The 24208-nt window shown below is 40.8% G+C and overlaps 2 protein-coding genes across 5 annotated transcripts; both read right to left on the bottom strand.

The window, feature by feature from the left end:
- Positions 1-162: 162 nt before the first annotated feature.
- GTF2A2 (general transcription factor IIA subunit 2) lies at positions 163-5128 on the bottom strand. The gene is made up of 5 exons (XM_008927939.3): positions 4973-5128; positions 3700-3821; positions 2917-3021; positions 2090-2216; positions 163-470 (listed from the first exon to the last, which is right to left on the bottom strand). The coding sequence occupies exons 2-5, from the start codon at positions 3769-3771 to the stop codon at positions 445-447; spliced, it is 330 nt and encodes a 109-aa protein (XP_008926187.1). The 5' UTR covers positions 3772-3821; positions 4973-5128; the 3' UTR covers positions 163-444.
- A 3802-nt stretch (positions 5129-8930) lies between these two features.
- Positions 8931-20104, bottom strand: BNIP2 (BCL2 interacting protein 2). Of its 4 annotated transcripts, XM_008927938.3 has the most exons (11): positions 19953-20104; positions 19342-19472; positions 18487-18554; positions 17311-17484; positions 15315-15491; positions 14591-14693; positions 14155-14286; positions 13441-13527; positions 13207-13305; positions 11822-11857; positions 8931-9461 (listed from the first exon to the last, which is right to left on the bottom strand). In XM_008927938.3, exons 2-11 carry the CDS (start codon positions 19389-19391, stop codon positions 9413-9415), a joined length of 975 nt encoding a protein of 324 aa, XP_008926186.1. In that variant the 5' UTR covers positions 19392-19472; positions 19953-20104; the 3' UTR covers positions 8931-9412. The 4 variants fall into 4 exon arrangements, with proteins under 4 accessions (XP_008926186.1, XP_017936985.1, XP_017936987.1 ...); XM_018081496.2 differs by lacking the exon at positions 11822-11857; XM_018081497.2 differs by lacking the exons at positions 8931-9461; positions 11822-11857 and adding an exon at positions 11447-11477.
- Positions 20105-24208: the final 4104 nt, after the last annotated feature.

Below are 24208 nucleotides of genomic sequence, written 5' to 3'. Positions count from 1 at the left end.
TAAGGAACAGATCCGGGACCTGGACAAACACCATCCAAGAAACAACGTCAGAGCCAAAGAGATTGTGTGCTACCAAGTTAACATCAGAACTTAGAAAATCTGGGGAAACTATATTATATTAGTGATTGTTTTTAAACAACGTTTTCCAATGATGACTCTTTCAAAAGTTTTTAAATAAAAGTTTATTACAGAAATTATTTTGAACAAAAAAGGCAACAGTATCTGTTGTAATTTAAAAAAAAAGTAATGTTGTATTCATGCCCTATAAAGTGAACCGAAGAAATGCTACAGGTATTTCTTCTGCTGTCATTCTGTGACGCTCTCTAGTATGGATTAACTCACATCTGCACCACAAGAATTCAGGATGAACAGTCTCTTTCCATGCTTCTCTCCAGAAAGTGCTGCATATTAACAGAAAACATTGCAGACGACCCACAGTTCTGTTCATTCTGCAGTATTGGAACCAGTGTCTAGGAAAGAAAAATGAGAATGAGACTAATACATACCCCCACTGAGTATGAAGAGAACCAAAAGCATGTCTAATACCTTCCCCAAGTTCAAAAGCATTCCCCAGGCATTTTAGAACCTGTTCTGCACCTCCCCAACTTCCCCCACTGCCCTCACTGTCCTGCATGAACTGCTTGTGCTGCTTCCCCTCAGTCAGCCCAGCACACAACTCCAGGGCTGTGGACACACACCATTTGCTATGAACACATTAAAATACTAAAAGCTTTGCTCTAACTTGTAGTGATACACAAACACTTCACTGCAGTCAGCCACAGGCACATCTGCTCATGATCTACTAAAGAGAAAGGCTTTTGCACACCCAGCAGCACAAGCTCTGATGGAGTGTGGGCTAGAGCTTAGTCTGCACTTTGAAATAGGTGCAAGAATGAGCATGATCTTCATAAACCAACTGAGAGCAACTCTCTGTTCTGAGCTTTTGTCAGAACCAGCAATTAACACCAGTGCAACTTCTGATAATATACTGTTTTTAGAGCTATGGAAAAGGTATGTCACTCCAAAATGGAGAATGACAAGGCAGTGTTTACTGTGTTCCTTCAGCAGGACAACCTCTTGTGGGAAAAAAACCCCTGTAATGTTAATAGCAACCTTAAGTCAGCCAGTTCTTTAAATCTTATCTGCACACTTTATCAAGAGTGAGCAGGATTAATACTTGGAAAGTAAGGTTTCTTCCACTAGCTATAAGTACACAAAAAAAAAAAATAAAAGGTAGGATTTTATGCTTGGCTTAGACCAGAAGTTGAGAAAACAATAAATTCTGTCAGCTCTTTAGAACTACAACTTGAAGTGATTATTGTAATCATGCGAGAATCAGGAAGCTATGAAGAACTTGTTTCAGAGGTCTGTGGGGTATTTAAATAAAGCTTTTCCCATTCTCAGTTCTTCCTTTTAGCATCACTCTCCAAGGACAAAACAAGTGGCACCATTTCCCACATTTTTAGCAATATTCTCTCACATTAATGGTTTTAAAAGTTATAAACCAGCTTCCCACAAAAGTCACTACATTACTTTTTCCAGTAAAGAATTTCAAGGAACACTGACAAAAGTAATCCAGATATTACTTTTTTTTTTACATCCAGAATGTAAACTTTTGCAAGCAGTGTATGTACAGTGGACCTGTCAGACAATATATAAGTCTTAAAAACATGATTTGCAAATGCTGGCATAAGCTTCTCATGTGCTTGTGTCTCCTACTATCAAATTCAGCAAAGGATTGCTTGACAGTTTTCTCAGACAACTCCTTGCTCAGACTGTTGAAGCACTCTTTGGATTTAATAAAGCACGGTGCTATCCTAACAAAGAGGTTAACAGTAGGGAAACCACCACACAAAAAGTACCACTACTGACTTTCCAGTTGCTCTAGTATGTGCTTCCCAACAAGAGGTGCACAGCAGGCTCCAACACAGTCCTACCTCTGGGAAGCATTTAACTTGCTTTTGTTTCCTCTCTCATCCCATGTAAAAGGGACTGCAGAGCTCTACAATCAATCAGACATTTGGCCAAAGCTTTCTATAAATGATCAAGTCTTGTGTCCCAGCTTATTTATATCATATTCTATACTTACTTTTTCCATCACATGCTACAATTTTCACTTTATCCACTTTCACAAGTTCAGTGACCTCCCTAAATTCAACGTCATTCAGTACAAATGTCCACACGTTGTCACAGAACCTGTATGTATTCAGAGACCCCTTAAAAAGACAAGAGATATTTTCTGTAGGACACACCCCAAAAGCAACAGAAAATATATTAAGTATCTACTGAATTATGTCCCTTCTAGAACTAGATTTGCCATAAAGCCCCCAGTGAACCTGAATGCAGACAACAATTCTGAGGGAAACTGCAGCTTAAATGCCCTCCAGTGGCTGAACTTTTCAAGACCATGACAGTCTACCCAAGGGGAAGCTGCACAGGGAGGCCAAGAAGTTTTACAACCTTTCTAATGTGCATAAAGCATAAGTATCAGAAAAGATTTCTTAAAACACTGGGCCATAAGAAAAATAACTTACAGCAGTGATCTTAACAAGATGTGAAGTCTGCAGTTGTTGAAATAACACACTAGTTTAGATAAATCATGACAAAACTGCCCTGTGTGACATAAAGGGGTTCACTCATGTTTGATGTATTACTGAGGATGTCTATATTGCCCTCTTCCCTGTTTTTACCCACCCACCAATATTTCTGCTTTTTGCATTCTTTCAAAAGATCCCTGGCAGAATAAGGGAACAAGCCTCACAACTGCATGGGGAATACACATGTAAACAGTCATTATTTCAGCATCAAAATGGACCTGCTGAAGTTTTTGCTAGGAGGACACAGCTTTTAATGACATTCTGCATCAATACTGAGTTACTGTATCTCAGGAGAAACTTTTATACGTGATTATCTTACCCTGAAATTCACTCTGTTCCTGACTCGTTGTGCCAGAGCCGAATTTATAGCTTTATCAAACTGAAGTAGCACCTGAAGGGCCAACTGAGGTGTGATTTGCTGAGACTAAAGTAGTTTCAAAAAAAAAAAAAGTTTTGAGTTGTTTCAAAGCAAACTCAAACTTGCAGTAAAAGTTAAAAAACATCAAAACAAAGTTATGAAGCTCACATGATGCAGATCTCTAGAGGAACAATTCTAAAAAATATTACATTCCTGTGTTTATTTCCTTCTTTGTATTTCAATTCTAAGAGAAGAAATGATGTGCTATGATGATTTTTTGTGCTACGCAAAGATTTCTTCTAATAAATATTCACTGGAAATAAACAGAAGTGCCGTAAATTGATTACAATGTTCCAGCTTAATCTGGCTGTTCATTTACTGGCCACACAACAGGAGATCATGCCATTTACATAAGACATTCTCCTTCATCCAGGACATAAAGAAAAAAACATGTCAAGTGAATGGAGGACAAAAGGCTTTTGATTTCAATCCGTAAGTTTTCCAAGCCTTGGCCATAAATGCCCCGATTTACAGCAACTACAGAACTGTTTTAATAACTAACCCCTGTTTGTATTGAGCTGATCCCCATCCCACACACCTGTGTGAGCTCGTCCAGGCTCCCCTGAGCTGATCCCAAACACCCCACACACCTGTATGAGCTCGTCCAGGCTCCCCTGAGCTGATCCCACACACCTGTATGAGCTCGTCCAGGCTCCCCTGAGCTGATCCCACACACCCACACACCTGTATGAGCTCGTCCAGGCTCTCCTGGAGGCTGTTGCCCAGCGTGGTGTTCCTGTACAGCTGGTATGCCATGGTTTCACCGGCTCATCCACGGCCCTGCACCGGCGGTGTCCTCGCTCTCACTGAAAACAACCAACCAACCAACAATAAAGAGAACCCTGTCCCGGCACAGCGGGGCCAACACAACCGGAGAGGCCAATTCGCCAACACCGCTGCGGGAACCGCAGGCATTCCCAGCACAGCCGGGCCCTGCTCGGCCCCGGGAGGTGACAGGAATCCCGGGCATTCCCAGCACAGCCGGGCCCTGCTCGGCCCCGGGAGGTGACGGGAATCCCGGGCATTCCCAGACAGCCGGCCCTTTTGCTCGGCCCCGGGATCGGTGACGGGATCCGGGGGCATTCCCAGCCCAGCCGTGGCCCTGCTCGGCCCCGCGGCCCGTCCCGGCCCGCGCCCAACACGGGCGGCCCCGGCCCGCCGCACTCCCCGCACCGAACGGGCCGGCCCCGGGAGCCCCTTCCGTGACGCCCCGATCCGGATCCCGGCCCCGTTCCCTTCACCGCTGCTTCACGGGCGGAAAGGGCCGCGGCCCCGGCCCGGGCCGTGGCCCGTGACCCGGAACGGAACGGGGCCCGATCCCACACGGACAGACACCACGGACAGGGGCCGGTCACACACGGACAGCACACGGACACGGGCCTTGTCCCAGACGGAACAGACACACGGGACGGGGCCGTGTCACACACGGACAGAACACACGGACAGGGGCCGGTCACACACGGACAGGCCCTGTCCCAGCGGACAGACACACAGACAGGGGCGGTCACACCACGGACAGACACAACAAGAGACAGGGGCCAGTCTCAGACAGACATACAAGACGCGCAGACACGGGCCGATCCCACACGGACAGACAGCACACGGGAACTCCCACACGACAGACAGACACGGCCGATCCCACTACGGGACAGACGGACACGGCCGATCCCACGACAGACTGCACGGGCCGATTTCCCACACGGACAGACAGACCCGGGCCGATCCCACACGGACAGACGGACACGGGCCGATCCCCCGCGCCCGCTCCAGTGACCCCCCCGGCCCTCTCGGAAGGGCTTTATTGACGCGCGGTTCCCCCCCAGCAATAACCGCCCGCACGTTCCTTCGCAGGCGGGTTTGTCACCCCGCGACCCCTCGGAACACAGGAAACAGAAGCTTATTTAAAAAGAAAGGGTCATAATATTCTTAAGAGGTAGGTGAAGAGTCTGGTACTTACATTTTTTTCTATTAAAGGGGCAAAGGAAAATAGTCACATCGGTGAAGAACGGTAGCAGCCAAATCATGCCAGCTCTGTTATCCGTGATTCACAAGCTGTGCTCTGTGATTACTGCAGCTCCGTTGTGTTAAATCCTGCCCCTTTCCCATATCACACATACTAGAGTTTACAGATACTAACTGACAATGTAACCCTGCTCTGGTAACCCTTTATCTACCATTCAACCATTAGAGCACCCCACTGTTCAGCCCTGTCTTGTTAATGATGACGAAGAAACACTGCAGAATTGCAGGAACGTGAGCATCTGTCCTCCATGAATTCTTCTTTATAATTATTAACCTGGAATTCCATGTCATAAATATTAACTATCAGCTGTGCAAGCTGAGCAAGGAGCATGGTAAGAGAAGACTTGACTTTTGGAAAACACTCCAGCAGCTTCTTCTTAGATTATTTTCAATACTTAAAAAAAAAAAGTCCATTTATTTTAAATCAGAGTAATCTGGGCAGTCCAGATTGCAAAACTGAAAAAAGATCTAGTTGAGCAAAGAATGGTTTTAATGTCAGTGATCTCAGTCATGCTTGAAGGGAATCAGGAAAAACCAACATAACTGCACCCTCTTCTCTTCACAAATGCCCTTTTTTCCTGTTAGCTCAATATGGGGAATGAGACATGATACAGGGAACAGTGCAGTTCAGCTTAGAATGTTGAAGCTAAGAAAGCTGCAGCACAGGTCTTTCAGAATACAAACACTTAAATATTTGTTATATTTCAGAATGCTACTCTGACTAAAACCAGGTGTCTTTAAAAAGTATTAATGAATTAAAGCACTTATTTCAAGCATCTGCAACAACCAGTCGGTGAAACAAGTCCTCTAGAGAATGACCTGCATTCACAAGGACCGAGTAAAAATTTTCACTGAGAGCTTTGTAAGACTTTGCAGTTACAGAAGGCACACCAGCTGTTATCCCTCTCCTCTGTTCCTCACATGAGGCTTTTCTGAGGGAGACTGGAATGACTTGAGAATTAAAGTCATCTCCAAAAACAACAGCTTTTGAGAAGACATGAATTTAAACCATTTTTCTAGACAGTAAATGTTGTATAAATCCGTAGGATACACCAACAAAAATTTGACAGTGAAAGAAATGCGCTTTTCACCGAGAAACTTTGTGACAGATTGAGTTTAGAAAGTGCCCACTCCCAGTGTATCTCCATTATTTTCAGTTCAGCACAGATGTTTCAGTAGATGCCACCAGTGAAGCTGACAGGAGCAGGCACCAAGGCCACCTTCTCCTCCCTGTGACACTTGGAGGTCATGTCATTAGACTGACCTGTAATCTCATCTTGAAGTGACACCAGTGACCTGCTGGAAGGTTTGGGGGTGTCATTAGGAGCACTTCAGTGTGTGATGCAAGAAATCTGCTGCAACGTGCTAACAAAGGCTCTGCCCCAGTCACGTGCAGTCAGAGGGTAACTGTCAGTACACAGCTCCTCGCAGCAGTCAGTGCTATTCCTCACTGAAAATAAAGGAAACATATGATAAACTGCATTGTTATGAACACAGTTACACGTTATTCCAACTAGTTCCATGCTTTTTGGAATAAAAATTCTCCATTTCAACATCCCAGAAGCTCAAAGACTCCAGTCTGCTGCAGCACTAAATCCTTATAGATCCCTTTCCGTTCCTTTCCAACATAACATGGCTCTGCCATCCTACACAGGGCGTCAAGAACATTCAATCAGTTTTTAATGACACTTTCTCCAAAATCCCTTTGCCACTTCTGAAGACTTACCCTGTTGCAGAAATCATTTTACTTAATGTCACATCCATGGAAAGTCCACTGGCCCAAACCTTCTCTCAGTTGTCCACAGCAGTAACAGGAGACAGGCAATGACTTATTGCTGTGCATTTATATATAAACTAACGAGACCTCCAAGGCAAAGGAAAATTAGTGACTCATGAAATTACCTTTTCTTAACAGTGCTCACTGAATTCTAGCAACATGAGTCTTACTTTTAGAAGGAAGTGCCACTGAAAGGTGAATTCCCTACAATACTGTATCTTATCACAAAGTTTATTCAAGTTTTGAAATTGTTTTTATTAAAGTACGACATTCCAACTTCTCATGTTTTTAATTATTAAAATATATTACATTATATTATAGATTTCAGAAAAAGATAAGTTTGACAAAACATTACTCATAACTTTGGGACCACTTTGTTTTTTGTAAACATCCACCTCACCATTCAATGATGAGCTGCAAGAAGTCAGAGGGGGATAATTCTTTAGTACACCTCTTTCTCAGGCGGCGTATCTTTAGGGACAGAAGAGCTTTGTGCTCACAACAACTTATACTGGAGAAATAAACCATTTGGGAAACACATACACGTCTCCAAAAGAAATCAAACTCCTGCAGCATGAAACTGTGGACTCACTTGGCCAGCAGGAAACACAACAACAATCCCATCATTTGGTAAATATGGCACATAGAGAGCACTGGCTTCTCCACACTGCACTATACACAGAGAGAGGAACAGGGCAGAGAGAACTACCAACCCCTCCACTGAGAATAAACCTTTCTTCAGTTAGGAAAAAATGGAAATGAGATCATCAGAATGCTTACTGTTTAGCTTAGGATGCATGGAAACCCAGTAAAAATCAGGTTTGCATGTACATACACACCACACTGTCGAAGGATCAGAAGGCTGCAAGTGCCCAGTTTACTGACTAAACTTGACATTAATCTGGGTCAACATGGAAACTGAGGCAGGAGATAAGGCAGCCCAAAAGAAACTGTTAGCATTTGTGCTCTGCCCTCAGAGCAAGAGCTAAACCTGATGGAATGTATGCAAGGCATCTTGACATTGGTATGGCCTCTTATACAAGTACACCCTGTTAATAATCTCTTTGAAACTCCTGTAACAAAAGAACTTTGATCTCGAGAGGAACATCTTCAAACTGCAGACTTAATCTTCCAGAGACACGGGCAAGCTGCCCTCCCCTGACATCAGTGTGCTCCCAGAGTCTGTACAGGTATCACTAGAGACAGCAGATTGTTAATTGCAAAATCTTGACCCCAGAACTCTCTCTCAGCTGCTGTTTAGCCGTATCAGGCAGTAATGTGGTTGAACACAACCAGGTTTTTTTCTAATAACGTAACTGAGTAACACTAACTTCAAATATAATTGAGAAGTGATATTTTTTGGCAAAGACAAAATTGTGAGCACAATAAACATCAAAAGCAAAGATTTAATATATTTGCTAGAACATTATATTGCTCAACTCCTGAATGAATTTATTTGCATGCACCTGTCCTTACAGGGAAATTGCAATGTTTATCAGAAGATGTTACAAACTTCTCCAACATATTCCCCGCTGCATTATGATTGCCTCGATAAACGTATACCTCTTACAGACACAGGTTTACCACCGTTGTGGAGAGCAGAAAAAACCCCAACCTTTAAATCACTTTTGTAAAAGTAAAGTACTGCTGTGTCACGTGCCAAACTTAAGAGCTTTAGAAACAGATGTTTCATCTCCAGGGATGACACAGGTAGCATAAGACTCCCCATGCTTCTGCCAAAAAAAATGGTATTATGGCTGGAATAACTGTGTAACTCCCAAGTTCTACTGAGTATGACCAGAGTTCCTACTGCGAACAACCAAGGTTCATCCAGGAAGAACTGCAATGAACTCGCTTCATAGCAGGAGCTGAGACAGTCTGGATGTCCTGAAGCAGATCACAAATTCACAACTTCAGCTGAGAAAGGTCTGATACTTTACTAGTCATTCAAACAGTTCAGCTTCTGTTGTGGCTCAGGCTTGGACCCTTTGGCCAAGAGCCTGATGTTCCCAGAACTGCAGTTCTGGACCCTGGACAGGGGACTGAAGGGCTCTCAAGGTAAGGAGTGAGCCTGTATTGGGTGTGTGAGCAAAAAGAAGGGTCTCTGCACTCGTGAAAGACTTCATGTGATTGTTAATAACCAAACAAGTTTCTGCAACAATGAAGAAATGCACTTGACCATTTACAGCAAAACAGATTGATACAATAAAAACAAGTAACTTACGGCCTTGTCTACCTGCAAATGAACTCCTTCAGCAGGCACACACAATATATTGCTCAGTCATAAAAATATATATTATCTCTTTCCTTTAACATTTAGGTATATAAATATTTTACTGAAGAACATGCATCATTTAGATAAACAATGGCAAGAACATCCTCTGAAAAACATAGGGTTCTTTGACATTTAGCAGTATAAAACGAGTACATAAACAGCTATTAAAGTCAAGACAAACCAATACAGCAGGAAGCAGTTCTTGTGCTAGTCCAAAGCACCTTTTGCAACAGGTTATATGATACATACACACAGAGAACACATTGGAAATGGAAACAGCATCATCCCATCTGCATATCTTCAGTCTTGTTTGTGCTCCAGACTTACTGCTCACTTTTCTGCTCTTGTTTTCCATTCAGCTCTTGGTCAACTCTGCTCAGCAAAGAAACACTAAAATTAAGACTTTGTTAACATAGTTTGGTAGCTCATATATTAAGAAAAAACTATTAGTCTTAAAAGGAAAACACAAAGCTTTCACATGGGAAAAGTTTTAGTAATTAAATATTAAATTAAGGTTTTTATTTAATGCAGTCACAACATTCTTGGGGTTTTTTAAAATATCTATTTTCTTACCTCCCCGTAGAAATTAATTAATTAATTAAAAAGAACTGTTAGGAAACCATTTAAATACTATAGCACTTGAGAGAAAACATTTAAAAAGTGCAAGTGAAGTTTGACTACAGAAGAAAAAAGCAGGTCCTGTGCTTTCATTAAAAAATGCAAACAGGAATACAAGCTTACAGGTAATACAATAACACTGGCAAGCACTACCACTTTGGGGAATTCATATGCTGCAGAATAAGCACTGAATTACCTTCAGAGTTATAGTAATTAAGCCAAGAAGGTAACAGGATTAGTTGAATCAACAAAAGCGAAGAGGCTCCTTAACTGCAATATTTTTTCTACTAAGTTTAAGACATTTGGAATTACCCAGGAAAAATTCACCACCATGCTGATAAAGGTGGTTTTTACTTGGTGTTTTACTTTTTAACATCTGTCTTGCGACTAGCAAACAAAGTGCTACTCTGCAGGAACCAGTGGATGACTGACAGCCCTGCACAAAACATTCTTTTCCTCTTTACAGTAAGAACAAGCTACAGTCTTAATTCAATCTTCTATAAAGTAAGATGTGCATGGAGGTAAATTAATTTTAAAACCAACGGCAGTTCCAAAGTGAGAGACAAAGAGTTTGCCCTCTAACAACTTGTCTAACCTGTCTCTCAAACTATTACCAGCCAGTTCTCCAAAATGACAGAAACACTGGCAGCTCCTTTAGGCCACAAACCCATAAAAAGGGGAGGCAAGTTTTCTGTTTGCTTGCTTATTTTTTTCCCCTCCTCTTTCTTGCAGCTGTAAGGACTGAACCAAGTACATTGGGATCCAGTAGGTCTGGAGCACTGAGGTCTGGAAGCAACAAGCCCAGCTGGAAAGCCAGTCAGGAACACAGTGCAAAGGGTGCTCTGAGGCTGCAGCTCAGCCCTGACCTCCCTGCAGTGCCTCAGAAAAGCTCCCTTGCCTCTGTTATACAGTAAATAATGCTACAGCCTCTTTCAACCTGGGTGAAGACTTGGGATCAAATTCTGTCATCTCTTCTCTACATCTGTTTTTCACTGAGGAACACCCTCCTTTGTACAAAAGTGATGGTAGTGCAGGGGACACTAAAAAGTGCTTGTTGTACTGAGATTTTTAAAAGTTTCTGCATTACTGTTTGAATGTCTCTGGATTGCATCCTGAATACATTGGGCCTTGCAACAGAATTGGGCCAAATTATGCACACTGGGGAAATAAAAGTCAAGCAGAACTATTGTTTGACATTTACTGAAAGGGTTTCTTAAATTTGACAGGCTTGGTACTTCAGGTCACACACTGCAAAGTTATCACTTCCTAAAGAATGTCCAACACATCACTAGGTTTACATGCTAGCTTTCAGAAAGAATTTAAATTCCATTTACTTTCATTGTTCAGTATTCCTCTACCCAATTTAGACAATAAGCTTCCCTTAATAGTTATGCAAACACAGAAAAAGTAATTAAAAAAGAAAACCAAAGTTAGTAGCAAAATCTTTCAATACGATTGTTAGTGGGTGAAAAAAATAACATATCCATAAAAAAAATGTCATCAGCTGCTGGTATAGCTTGAATAGTTAGCAGGAGACTGAAAATTAACAAAATGGAAATCCAGTGTTTATTAGCAAGGAACATAGGCACTGCAAATACAAACAGCACTAAAATACTTATTTAGATTGCAACTGTGCAAGTTAATAACTAAAAAGGTAGTGAATACCAAGAATACAAGATTCAATATTAGAACTTCTTACAGAGTTGCATCTCTGCTAATGCACAGACAGCTTAGCACCTAAATACAGCTCATCTTCAGGTATCAATTCTCCTTAGAAACAGGGAAATTGGATTTAGTAGATTCATACAGAAACACTACTTTTGCCTCTTGAAGACTCAGTTGAGAACACATTTATCCCCTTAGAAGTGAGCATCTCACATAATAACGTAATAGAAACTATTCCCAAATCTCTGTCTGAACCCCCAGGGTGAGCTTCTGTAGATGATTTACTGCCTGCAAGTACAGGAGGGTTCCTTTCATGCATAAAAACTTGGGCACGAGTGCATGTTTATATTTACAAATGCTTATTCCTTTATGCAAGCCAATCAACTGGGAGTTAGTTGCAGTGCAAATTGTCTTATCTAGATGCAACCCTAATCAAAATATGAATATACCTTTTCTGTTTCTTTCTAAACTTTTCTTCTTCATACCTTGGTGAGGAAAAGTTTCATTTCAGTAAATATAACATATGAAGGCCAAAATCAACAGAAGCTGCAAACTAGTATTAGTGTCAGTACAGTTTGTAGAAACTTATCAAGTGTTGAAACTGATATAATTAAGAAAAAATACATAGTAGTTCCATCATTTATAAGCATTAAACAAAAAACATTTAATTATTATGACGTAACAAATGAGTTCAATGAGACCTCTTGCACGGTATCAACATCCACCACTAAAATTTAAAGTCTGTATTCATAATAGTTTGGAGCCAGATATAATCCTCCAAATCTGACAATTAACTCTCTAACTTAACTAAGTTCAGCTTCTGCAGAACAGTTAAAGGTTTATCAACACAGAAAGGATTCTTTCAAGAGTTGGAATGACAATCTGAATATTCATAACACATCCTTAAAAACACCCAGTAAAAAAAATTCTAGAGAGAGCATTCTTTCATCCCCACCCAAGGAAAACAGTTCTCTTTGTTTTAGAGTTCAACTGTGGAACTGATCCAGCTGAATGTTTCTTTCAATGCCCAGCTATTTGTGGGAGCACAAGGATTTGTCCAACATGGATGTGCCCCTCTGCCTGCACACACTAGGCCATGTCCTCCCGGTTTGTGATCGCCTCTGATGGTGCAGAATGTGCCACAGGCTTTGGATGTTATCCCCTCTCCCAGGCTGAGCAGTTGGATGTTATCCCCTCTGACAGGCTGAGCAGTTGATCATCTGGTTTAAGACCCAAGTTTATGGTTTCTACTCTATTACTGCACCCACAACTGCTATTGACAAAAGCATCGTCATCATTTTTGAGAGAAGAATTGCGCTGATGTTAAAATGGATATTTATATCTGGAGGGAAGGGAAAAAAATGACATTGATGCTGCCCTCACTTATTTATCAAAGTTGTTTAGAACTGTAATGGGTAGGGATTCAGCACTTTCCCAACACTGCTCTTCTTTGAAATGAAAGCCCAACCCAAGTGATATTTCAGCACTTGACTTGTTCCTCTGAAGAACACTGAAGGTATTATAAATAACTTCAGTACCAACATGCCCAGAATTTCTCACTCACAAGTCAGCATATATATGAGGTGCAGAACAACTGCCTTGTCTCTAGAAGACTTAATTTGCACATCAGAACTCAGCAATCACACAAACACCACCCGTGGAAGTCACTCTACAGGGACATGGTGCCCCAGGTGAGGTCAGACATGGACCCTCCTACGGACAGCAGGGATCTGAGCTGAAGTTCCCAAGTGTTACAGTCAAACCAAACCCTGCTTACAACACACCCCAGCTCCAGCACATGGACAGTGAGAACAGGGAGAATAATAAAACGTACTGTTTTATGCACTCTGGGATGCCAACGTACTCCATGGGGATGAGCTCAGCTAGTTCTGCCAGGGTAAAGACATACCTAATTTTTTGGCTGAATTTTGAGCTGTGGAAGAACAAATGCAGGGTACAGTTACAACTTAAACATTTTCAACTAGGCCAGTATTAAAACAGTTATTCAAGTTCAAAGTAAACAGCTGTCAGGATTACTTAAAAAAAGAAAAAGCTTCCAGAGCATTACCTAATAAAAGGTTTTGTGATGGCCAGGAGTGTTCTGATGAACCAAGAAGGATGAACTATAATCAATGATTTCAGATTTTTCCTTAACCTGAAGAATTTAAACAATGAAAGTAATTACTAGAAGAAAAAAGCAGCTTGACAAGGGGTTTTTGAATTTAAAACAAGTGTGTTTTTGCAAGCCCACCTGTCACATAAACCTAGTATTCTGACATTCCATTATTAGAAACCAACATCTGGCAGAAGAAAAAATACTATAAAAATTTAAGACACAGTATCAATTCAAGAAGAATATCAAGGAAAAAACACTCCAAGAAGAAGTTTCTTTGAATCTTTTTACACAACTAATGATGAAGTGGCTCACACATTATTAATACATTAAGTTTTAACGATATTCTACAAGATAACAATATTTAATATTCTAAGACTACTGTTTTCACCTAAAAAAACCCCTCAACCCTTCAAGTAACAACAACAATGAAACAAACAAAAAACACACACACAAAAAAAATCCAAACACCACACAGCACCCCCCAGGCATGTCTGGAGCATTATCCCACAGCGTCCAGCTTAGGAAGGGGTTTTCAACAGGCCAAGCAATTCCCTTAATCAAATCTTAACCAAAGGGACCAGACACCACATTGAACAGCACTTCATCCCAAATATGTCTATCACTGAGCATGTAAATATTGTAAGAAAACACTGCAGAGCTTCTTACCTTCTGTCAATCTGCTGGTAACACTTCCTGAGCCAGCCTAGACTGGGCATTTTCCTCCGTGTGGTTGCACCATTCAGGTAAACTATCATATAGTTCTCAGCTACCAACAGCTCTAAAGTGCCAATTACATACCTGCAGAGACAGAAAACTTTACTGTCCACAGCCTTCACTTGAAAGTAATTCCTAATAATTCCTATGCTCAAATATATTAAAAATAATGAAAAAACAGAGTTGGCAACACTGTTGAACAACATCTAATCCATTTCTTTCCTTCCCCAGGAAGCAGATGTAGTTGCTTTTCTATTTGCTACTTTTCCCTCATCTGAAATATAAAAAGCTTTATTAAAAAAGAGAGAGAAGTAACTGTCCTTATATTAGAATGCTAAGTTTCACAATGTGGAATTAAGACAGTATTCAGAGGTAGATGATGACTCACTTAAATAGATTGTCCATCAGGTATCTGTAGTTAGGCTGGCTGCTTTCAGGCATAAAGCAAACAGCAAACACAACAATGGCATTTAACCCATCACCATAATAACCTAAAACCAAAGAAAAGAGCAACAGTAGTGACAAAGATGACTGCTATTGACTACATTTACACAAAGTCAAGCACATTCAGTAAGCTTTTTCATTATTTACCTTAAAGAGATTTACAAACATCTACATGGACAGATTCTTACAGTCACAGAAGACCTCAAGATTTCTTTTTTGTCTACTTCTAAAGCAATGGCTGAAGTCAGTCAAATGCTGTACCTACAATCAACATCTCAGCATATTTAATAACATCTTATTTTAAGTTAAGTCAACTTGTCTTCCAGCCTAAACTTCACAGACTGTTGGGAAGTCATGAATTGATTTTGGCCTTAGTAGATCTACAGTTAGTGCTTTCAACACACTTAAAACCAAAAAAAATGTACTGGTAGCAGTGACACTGTAGAACAGATTGAATACATCTCATTACATATGTGCACTTTAGTGCATGTGAACATTTTGGAACTTTAGTTTAATAGAGAAAAAAATTATTAAATCAGCAGTGTCTTAACACTGCAAAAAAAGAACCATCACAAGCCATTATGCCCAAAGCCCTCCCTGTGCCACCCCAGCTCAGCCTACAGAAGCAGTTGCTCAGCAGTTCCCCTCCCCACATGGCCAGTCCTTACCCCCATGACTGATAACTTTTTTATAGGGTTCAATTGCCTTCATGTCCACCCTGTGGTCCTGCTCTCCGATCCGGAACATCCGCCAGCGCCGCCCATCGTCCTTCTCCTCTGCCTCAGTGTACTCAGTGAGGGAGCCCTTCCTAATCACATCAGTAGTTTTTGGTTTGGGAAGATCATCTGCCAAAGGTAAAACACGTTCAAGATCCATTATGAACACCATTACAGTGCCAATCAGGTACAGCACTGGTTAACCACTTTGCTGTCTGATCTATTTTGGTGTTCTTCAGCCAGTCACACAGACCAGCTGGTGTCAGGGATATTTTATCAACACACTCACGTTGGCTGTAATTTTCTGTGTTAAAAGTATGTGAAAAATTTCCATTTGTGTAGGAAGCCTAATTAATTGTAGGCTTTCAGAACACAGACCTCAGTGAATGGCACCAAAACAGACAAAGTGGTTAATTCCAATGAGAATTACAGAGGTTGCTTGATCACAGATTTACATACAAGCATGATTAAAGACATTGATGGTACCTTGCAAGCAGACATGCAGGCAAATCTATTAGAAATTAAATCTAATTCACATGTGTATAATCAATATATACAAAATTTATGTGACAGCAATCTGTAAGACAATTTGCACCAATTCAATGATGATTCTTGACTTTGTTGCACAGACCTTACCCAAAGCGAGAAAAACCTACTGCAAGTTAGTTGTCTGTTCCCAAGACAAAGCTGTTAATTGAAACTATCCTTCCAGGAAAATGAAGGCAGCAGCATTAAAGGAAGAAAAGACAGAAACCCTTTTCAGCCACTTTTAAAAACAAGACACAAGCATCTGGAACAGTTCCTTCACATCACAGCAAAACTACCCCTAAATACCAATTCTTCTTAAAACAAAGAAAATCCTTTTATCCAGGTAAACACCCAGTCTCTGTTAAGAAAACTTCACCTGCAACATGTCTTTAGCTATTCCAAAAAACAAAACAACCCTCTTATCCTAAAGAGTGTTTCTTTCTCCACAGGTATCGTTTCAAACATAACAGTGAGAAGAGAACTTCCTGTTCAGTCAGGAATTAACATTATTTTATTTTCAGAATAAAAAAAATAATAATTGAGTTTACATGTTTACTTAGAGACATTTTTAAGCCAAGAAGTTTACAGATGTTAGAGACTTCAACACACTGACCAACACAACAGTTCTTGGTTTACATAAAAGGGCCTTAAAACATAATTAAACTTTAAGTTTAAACTTTAGGCTTCAATTCCTACACAAAATGTTTGCCTCAAATAAAATTTGTTAGAATCTCCAAGTTTTGCCTATAAGAGTAGGATAAAGCATCTATTAATTTCTTAAAATTAAGATCATTACTACTGTGGCTATAGCTACATTAACTTCCTATCAAGTAATTTCAGAATTCCTTGACACAAAACTGAGGCTCTTCTACTAGCAAGCAAACCCTAAGGCTTTTGCCATTCTTACCACAGGAAGGTATGAGACAGGTGTTACTCAGTGTTTTCAAAAATACCACTCAGTCCTCCTTAAATTGCAGTTCATCAGTTCCTGGGCAGCCAATCTCTATCCCTTTGGATGTTTCCTCCATTTAAACTCACCTCTAACACATAGAAAACACCTTTGAGATTTTTTTTGACAGGGTGGCTTTTAAAAACATACTGCAACAGAGAGGATTTTCCATAACTTCAAGTCTCATAGATGTATATATAGATGATAGACAGATGTATATATAGATGGTATTCAGCTAAGTTTACTTGGAGTTACAGCTACTATTATGTGGCTTGTTTACTAATCAGATGAGGCCTTTTGCTCTTTAAAAATTCATTGCACCCATTTCCAATTTCTAATCTAATCACTCCCTTTATGTTTTTCCTCTTGTAACTTCAAGTCATAGTTATTTCTTACTTGAGAAACTGCTGACCTGCACATAAGAAAATAGAAATATTTTAGAGGATCTGAGCAAAGGACCAAAATACTTACCTTCCCATTCAAATTCATTACTGTTTTCTGAAGGAGTATCTAAATCATCCAAATCAATCTCTCCACTCTCATCCAAGTCATCAGACAAAGCAGGTTGCTCACTGGAATCCAAATTTAAGCTGATATCTGGAGCCACTAGTTTCTTCCTCACTTTGGTTCCATTAACCTCTGCATCTAATAAAAGCAAATTGTTTATTCCCAAAGCTAAATGAGTTCAGACAAGCAAATTAATAACACACAACAGCACCATCCTCTTTCATAAGAGATTGTATGCTAATGCCAAGAATTCAAACAATGTATCTGTGGATTAAGATTTTAATATGGGATGAAAAGAACAGAAGGTAAAAGATCTCAAGTTTTAAGATTGTAAGTTTACCCAGTTGTTGCAGATATTATACCAAATAAATCCTGCAAATAATACAATAGATTCACGTCCCTGCCCTTGTTTTTGTTAGGCATCAGTAACATCATAACCACCTCTGATGAAATAAAAAATAACATACAAGTTGAAAAAAAAACCTGACAGACAACAGTGAGGACAGAAAGTCAAAGAACCTGTTTGTGAAAACACAGAATGCTTTCAGGCACAAGGCAAATGCTGATGTGATTTAGACAGCACTTGAAAGCAGGGAATAACATCAAATTACTGATCCTGCACTAGAAATGCCACAAGTACAGCACACAGACAAAATCCAAAAAAATTTAAAATGTAAAAAAAAGCCATTTATATTATTTCCCCTCTGACCATTGAAACAGGCAATGCTCCTAAACAGCCACAAAAGTCTGAAATTGGGAGCAAAACCAAGGTAGGCCCCAATTGCTGAACAGAAGTCAAATAATGAACAGAGATTTTTAAGACAGATCAGGAAGTGAGTGCAATAATTCCTTGTTGTCCAGCACTACCTGGATAGCTCTGCTCACAGAGAGCACAAAGACTCTCGTATTTTTGTTCCAAAACCCTTTTCTTTCTAGATCAGGTATTTATAATACCCTTCACATACAGAAGTGCCATTTACAATGCTGTTTCCTCAAGCCTGACTCAAAAGAGAACAAAAAGCCCAACCCAAAGAAACCAACCCAAGAAACCCCACACACCAAAAAACCCCCTGAAGCAAAATGGAGCTTTAAAACAGCAGCTAAGCAGGAAGCAGCTTGACTGGAGTGGAGTGTTCTTACCAGCCTGGCTTTCTGTTCCAGCTGCAGCCAATGTTTCAGATTCAACAGGATCATCCTCTGGCAGGGGCCTGGGACACAAAGTAGAAATTACTGTTACAAAACTTCTTTACATTTTTTTTAATGCCAAATATTTAGACTTACACACTGCTAAAAAAACCACTCTGGAATAGTACTGAACTAAATTTACTTCTAGCCTAAGTTCAAGTTTTCAGTAAACAAAGCACCAAAGTAGCAGAAAATTCCTTTACAGCACTCAAGGGACCATCTGGTGATGTGACAGAACACTGATTACTACCAGTGTGTCATCCTTAAGAAAACCTGTCACATCCCTGCTTGACAAACTGTGACATCAGTATATGACAGGAGTAGTTTAGTCACATGATCACAGAAATGCTTCCAGAGTCAGCTGATGCAGGTCCTTTGTGGGCCCAAGCATCAGAAGCAGCCTTAACTGGTACAGACTTTGCTCAGGAATGTTGCTCAGTGAAATATTTGGGCCTTGAGACACCAGTAATAATATGCAAACAATGTAGCTGCAAAATATCATCACAGAAAATAAACAAAGCCAAGCTTACAAATGTTCACTTCAGCAACACTGGAAGCCTCAGCAGTGGCAATCCTGCATTACTTCACTTCCACAGAACATGAAGCAAGTCCCTTCCAGACCACAAAGAAACACACCACAAAACCTTCTCAGGACTACTATATTAATATCTATTAAATATATACTATTAATATATAATAATACTACATTCAAGATCATTACTGAGTATTAGTTCACCAGGAAGACAGAGAGGTGGCTTATTGTGGATGTTGTGTGTTTGATCTGAATGACTTTAAAACAAAATTCAAAACCTTGGAAAATCTTCATCTTGCCATTCTTCCTTAAACTCAACACCTTCCATTCTCCAGCCAACTTGAACTGCTAACAGAGACTCCTGGTCAGCCAGAACCTCTTGTCTTCAGGACAACGGGCTAAAGAGGAGCTGCAGGAACATAACAGAAGATGCTACTTCAATACTACTGTAATTCCCATACTGGCAACACATCCTTTAACTTATCCCCAGGTTGAGGTATTATGCAGAATAGAAACCAAAACAGCACAGGGAAAAGTTTATCATTTCCATTTTACTTTTCTTCCCATACAAAACTGCTTATGGAATGGTTTATCATACAGTAATGGAGATTGGAAGGGATTTCCTGTAATCAAGCAGGATCAACCTCTCAGTTAAAATCCAGCCCTTGAGCAACCTGATTTATCATTTATGATTACAGCAGTTCACTCCAAAATGTAAGAAACCTGACATGTCTCTAGATTCTATAGGAGATAATAAGTGTATATTTTGAGGAAAAAAAATCCACACGGTCAGATCTAAAATACAACCCATTTAAAAATTAAAACAAAAACCAATCAACCCAAACACTTAAAATATAACTGTTTAAGAGGCTGCTTTCAGAGAACTCACCCTGGGATGTGCAAGGGAAGCTGTGTTTTTTCAGGCTCACCCATCACCAGCAACAAGGAATCCCCAGTAATGGAACATGATAAACCATTCTGCTGACATACAAGTCCAAACCAGCTGAAGTTCTTGGCTGTGTTGGCTCTAAATATTGGCAGAAACAGGTAAACTTATCAATGATGAAACACTGATCAAAACAAGAAACAATGGTACTTTTAAATGCAAAGGAGCAATCAACATAGAACACCAGTTCAAATGCAACAACACTGCCAATTAACTCAGAGATGTGGGTTTTTTACATAGCTAAAAAGAAACAAATTACACTTATTGTTTTGTAGGATCATCTTTCCTTTCCCAACAAATCCAAATGTCTCTTCTCCTGACCTGATTCCAACCACAAACTGATCTTAAAATGTCCTGCAATGCTTAGAGCTACACCACACAAGTTGATTAATAAAGAAAAATTAAAAGACTGATCTTTTTATAAAACTGCAGTACTACAGACAAAATAAACACTAATGACCTCAGTTTAAACCTGTTACTGACATCTCCCTGCTTCCCTCACTCAGAAAACTGAAACTAAATTTCTAGAAGGCAGCAATTGATGCCTTAAGACCTTTTTAGTTTCTTATTTTTCTAATTTTGTAAGCTTTATAAGTTTTGTAAGAAGTAGAAGCAGCAGCCCTTGTTCCCTGCCCTGTAGCACAAGTAGTTTACACATTCCTCAACCCTCTTACCCCATTCCATGCTCCCCATATCAAATCTACCCCTGAATTCAGTAGAAATGTTTAGTCTTTTGTCAAGGCAAGGCCTATACTGTTCAGAGAACACTCATATCTTGGCCTGAACAACAGAACAGTCAAGAACTGGGTGAAGGGGTACCCTTTGTGCTCTGAGGATGATGAGAATGATGAAGAGGTGGTCCCAAAAGCCCCCAGACCCAGTTCCCAGGGGGTGGACCAGAGCAAAGGCAATGGGATGGACAAAACTTGGATTGGTCAAGCAGTGTTATAAAATGTAACATCTCAGGCACAGCCTTGGCACAAATTAAACTCTTTCCTTATATCACCCTCAATTAACTGCTCCTGAGGTTTTTTTTCCTTAGCATAAGCTGCACAGGCATCACAGTCTAGTTCCTCTGAAGGGTCAGACTCCTTGTTGGAATCATTCAGCACCTGAACCTCAGAGTTGCCGCACACAACCTTCAAGAAGTTGCCCCTGGCAACTGTCCCTCTTTCTGTTTGTCCTTTCTGACTAAGACCCTGTTTGGAGCAGTTTCTTGCTGCTTGAATGATGGGCCTGTGCTCCTGAAACAAGTCCTGCCTGTCCCCGAGGTGATGACACCCAGCACAGCAGGCGAGGGTGTGCCGGTGCTGCCCTGCCACTGCAGCAGGGACTGGAAATGTGTGCTGGGAGGGGACACCCCGCTGTGCTCAGCACTGCCAGGGAATCCGGGCAGCTCCCTCTGCAGTGTGGGGACACGGGGATGGAGCACAGGGAGTGCCAACGGGGCCCTACACAGCCAGCAGACAGTGGCTGCACCAGGATGGAACGAACCACCTGATGCAAACACCCAGCTGACTAGAACTCCAAAAGAACACCTGACTTGCTGACTCCACTCTTGGGGGACAGATGGAGAAATTAAGAAAATTGACAGGAAAAATACCCAAATGCCCCCCCAACCAACCCCATCACCTTGCTGGTGGCTGTAAGATGCTCCTCCTGAGCTCACCTGCACTGCACTCACAGCACAGTTCCCTCACAGTTTAAAGTCAGGTTTTCCTCCAAGACTCTCATAGTTTTCTCACCACACTTTTGAAAAAACACCAAACATGAAGTAACCCTATTAATTGCAAAGGTACAGCATTTCAGTGCAGAAGCAATTCCTACCTGCTTGTATTTCATTACACTGAGATAAACTTATTATGCTGTTATCAAAGTTTAAGATACTTTTACAAAACACTCCTCACATTACTTGCAGAATTCTTGCCAGCAGTTTCTTATTAAGGTGGATCAGAAAGCAATCATTTGCTAAATACCACACAGGACAACTGAAAACAACTTACAAGGCAACCTCTGAGTTCAACATCAGATAAGACTGACTTTAGGTTTTCAGCATCCTACTTAATGTGCTGACTGAGTAGTTGTTTCAGATGTTTTTACTTCAAGTCTCATATATAAAAGCACTATCATTTGTCAACTAGAAGAATGAGAAATTAAGGAGGAAGGTTAATCTTCTCAAGGAAGTTAGAAAAGTGATGACTAAAATAATTTTACATCAATTAATATAAATGCTTACAAGCAGGGGAAAAAAATTCTGCTTATACAAACTAAAGCTGAGTTTAGAATAGTCTTCCTACCAGTGCTGTGGCAGTGCTGACATCTGTTTTTAATAAGCCAAAGTCTTTTTAATTCGGCTGTAAAACTAAAATCTAAAAACTTCATTTGAAAAATGTCTTATATTGTAATAATGCAAGTATTTATCAGTCATGCAGAAAAGCAATTAATTTCTACCTGATCAAGGCACTCTCCATGGTCAACTCAAACACTCGTGCTTTCTCAGAACAGCAAACCTGACCTTACTCTCCATTGCTCATTACTTTCTATTTTGCTTAAAGAAATGGAATTGGAAGACTGGGAGTTATCTAAAGGTCAGAAACTTCAACACATCAAAGCCCATCTGGATGCAGGGTTGCCAAGTGGTTCTGCCCTCTTACTGGAGCCACTTTGGTGCTCAACAATGCCTTTCGTTCTTTTAAGTATCCCAACAGGCAAGTTGTGTTCCTTGTGGTAATTCTTTTTGTAATATCACATCACTCAAACCCACCCCTCCTTCACTGTAGCTGATGAACACATTTCCATCCCAGAACAGTGGGTTAAACCCACTGTAGTTTGCGTCTGAAGAACAACACTGCTTGCACCAGAGGTCAAACAACACTGTTTCATCCTTTTTCCTAGAAGAATAGATAATTTTCAGAATTCTCTCATTAATGCCAAGCTGCCTCAGCTGGTAGGTACTGGAATATCAAGTACAACCATCTTAAGAAGCCTATTAAAAATAGCCAGTTTTTAAAATTTACTGTACAGCTAAACAGGGACTCTAGTCTGTCCCAAATATTTAATAAAGCGGGAGAGGGGGAATGACAACAGAAAGCTTAAGATCATTTTATTCATGAAGTTAAAGACTCCTTGCAAAAATTAATTAGGTTTTTCCCTCTGAGTTTGCAGGCAAACACACAAATAAACAGGAGTTCCACGTTTCCATGGTCCCATCTGCCCATCCAACACACAGACCCACAGTCAGTCCTCCATCAGCACCTCTGCATCTGAAGTACAACAGATATAAAATTTCTCTTTGCAAGGCCATTGTAATGACAAGCACAGACTGAATGATGCATTTGAGGGGTCAAGAACAGAAAGCTGTCTGCACCTGAAAAAGTCAAAATCAACCTCAACAAAGGTTAGCTTACTTTCCCCCCCACATTTCACCTCACTGTGTCAACAGAAACATTATCTGTTAATTCCAGGTTCCAGGCATTAAAGAGGTGCCTCTCAAAGTAATTTTCCCATTTGATTTTACAGCAAGCCAAAAGCAAGGAACAGACACATCTCCTGGTGCACAAACCCATGTGATGGAGCTCACGGCAATTTCTAAATGTTTCTATAATTCCAATGGCTTTCAGAACGTGACCATGAACCCAGGACATCTTTCCCAGACTTAAGACAGACATTCAGACTTTATCCGTTGCAAGTTTGCATCAGGTGACACAAGGGCTTTCATTAAAAACATGTCAATTCTTTGCCTCCTTTTTACCCCTTTCCCCCAGCATTGAAGCACAGAGAAATCAGACAGCCAAAAGAGAAAACCTCTGAAAATAGTCCTGCTTTCCTCTCCAACACTGCTCTGAAATCCACACTCACAACAACAGAGGGATCTGCATTTCTGTGCCACTCAGACTCACTTACAGGTAAACACTGACTTCTGTCACAAAGAACTTACAGCCTGCCTAAATACAACTCCTATTCCTCTGTAGGACTTAAACATGCACACGAGTCACCCAGAAACAAGCAACTACTATTTATCGTATTGCGTTAACAGCAGGAAATAAGGAGGGACTAAGACAAAAGGCACTCCAAAGCAACCCTTTGACTTCCGCGCCCCGGCTCTGCGCCCGTCCGGGCAGGGACATCCCGGGGCAGGGGGGATTTCCAGCTGGGATTCAGTGCTCACAGCTCTCCCCGTGCCAGGCACGGCGGGGCCG

Source organism: Manacus vitellinus, unplaced genomic scaffold (assembly GCF_001715985.3).
Source record: "Manacus vitellinus isolate BGI_N305 unplaced genomic scaffold, ASM171598v3 scaffold_53_pilon, whole genome shotgun sequence".
Classification (NCBI taxonomy): Eukaryota; Metazoa; Chordata; class Aves; order Passeriformes; family Pipridae; genus Manacus; species Manacus vitellinus.
The sequence above is the reverse complement of the archived record's forward strand: the minus strand, read 5'-3'. Positions and strand labels throughout refer to the sequence as shown.

Bases quoted from the DNA above. Each gene is read 5' to 3' on its own strand.
- BNIP2 (XM_008927938.3), bottom strand. From the start codon at position 19,391: ATGGAAGGTGTTGAGTTTAAGGAAGAATGGCAAGATGAAGATTTTCCA. The intron at 13,306-13,440 runs GTAATGCTCTGG...GTTCTTCCACAG, and splicing joins ATCACAAAACCTTTTATTAG to CTCAAAATTCAGCCAAAAAA. The intron at 11,858-13,206 runs GTACGTTTTATT...TTCCTCACCAAG, and splicing joins ATCCCAGAGTGCATAAAACA to GTATGAAGAAGAAAAGTTTA.
- GTF2A2 (XM_008927939.3), bottom strand. From the start codon at position 3,771: ATGGCATACCAGCTGTACAGGAACACCACGCTGGGCAACAGCCTCCAG. The intron at 3,022-3,699 runs GTGTGTGGGTGT...AAACTACTTTAG, and splicing joins GCCTGGACGAGCTCATACAG to TCTCAGCAAATCACACCTCA. The intron at 471-2,089 runs GTAAGTATAGAA...TTTCTTTCCTAG, and splicing joins TGTAGCATGTGATGGAAAAA to ACACTGGTTCCAATACTGCA.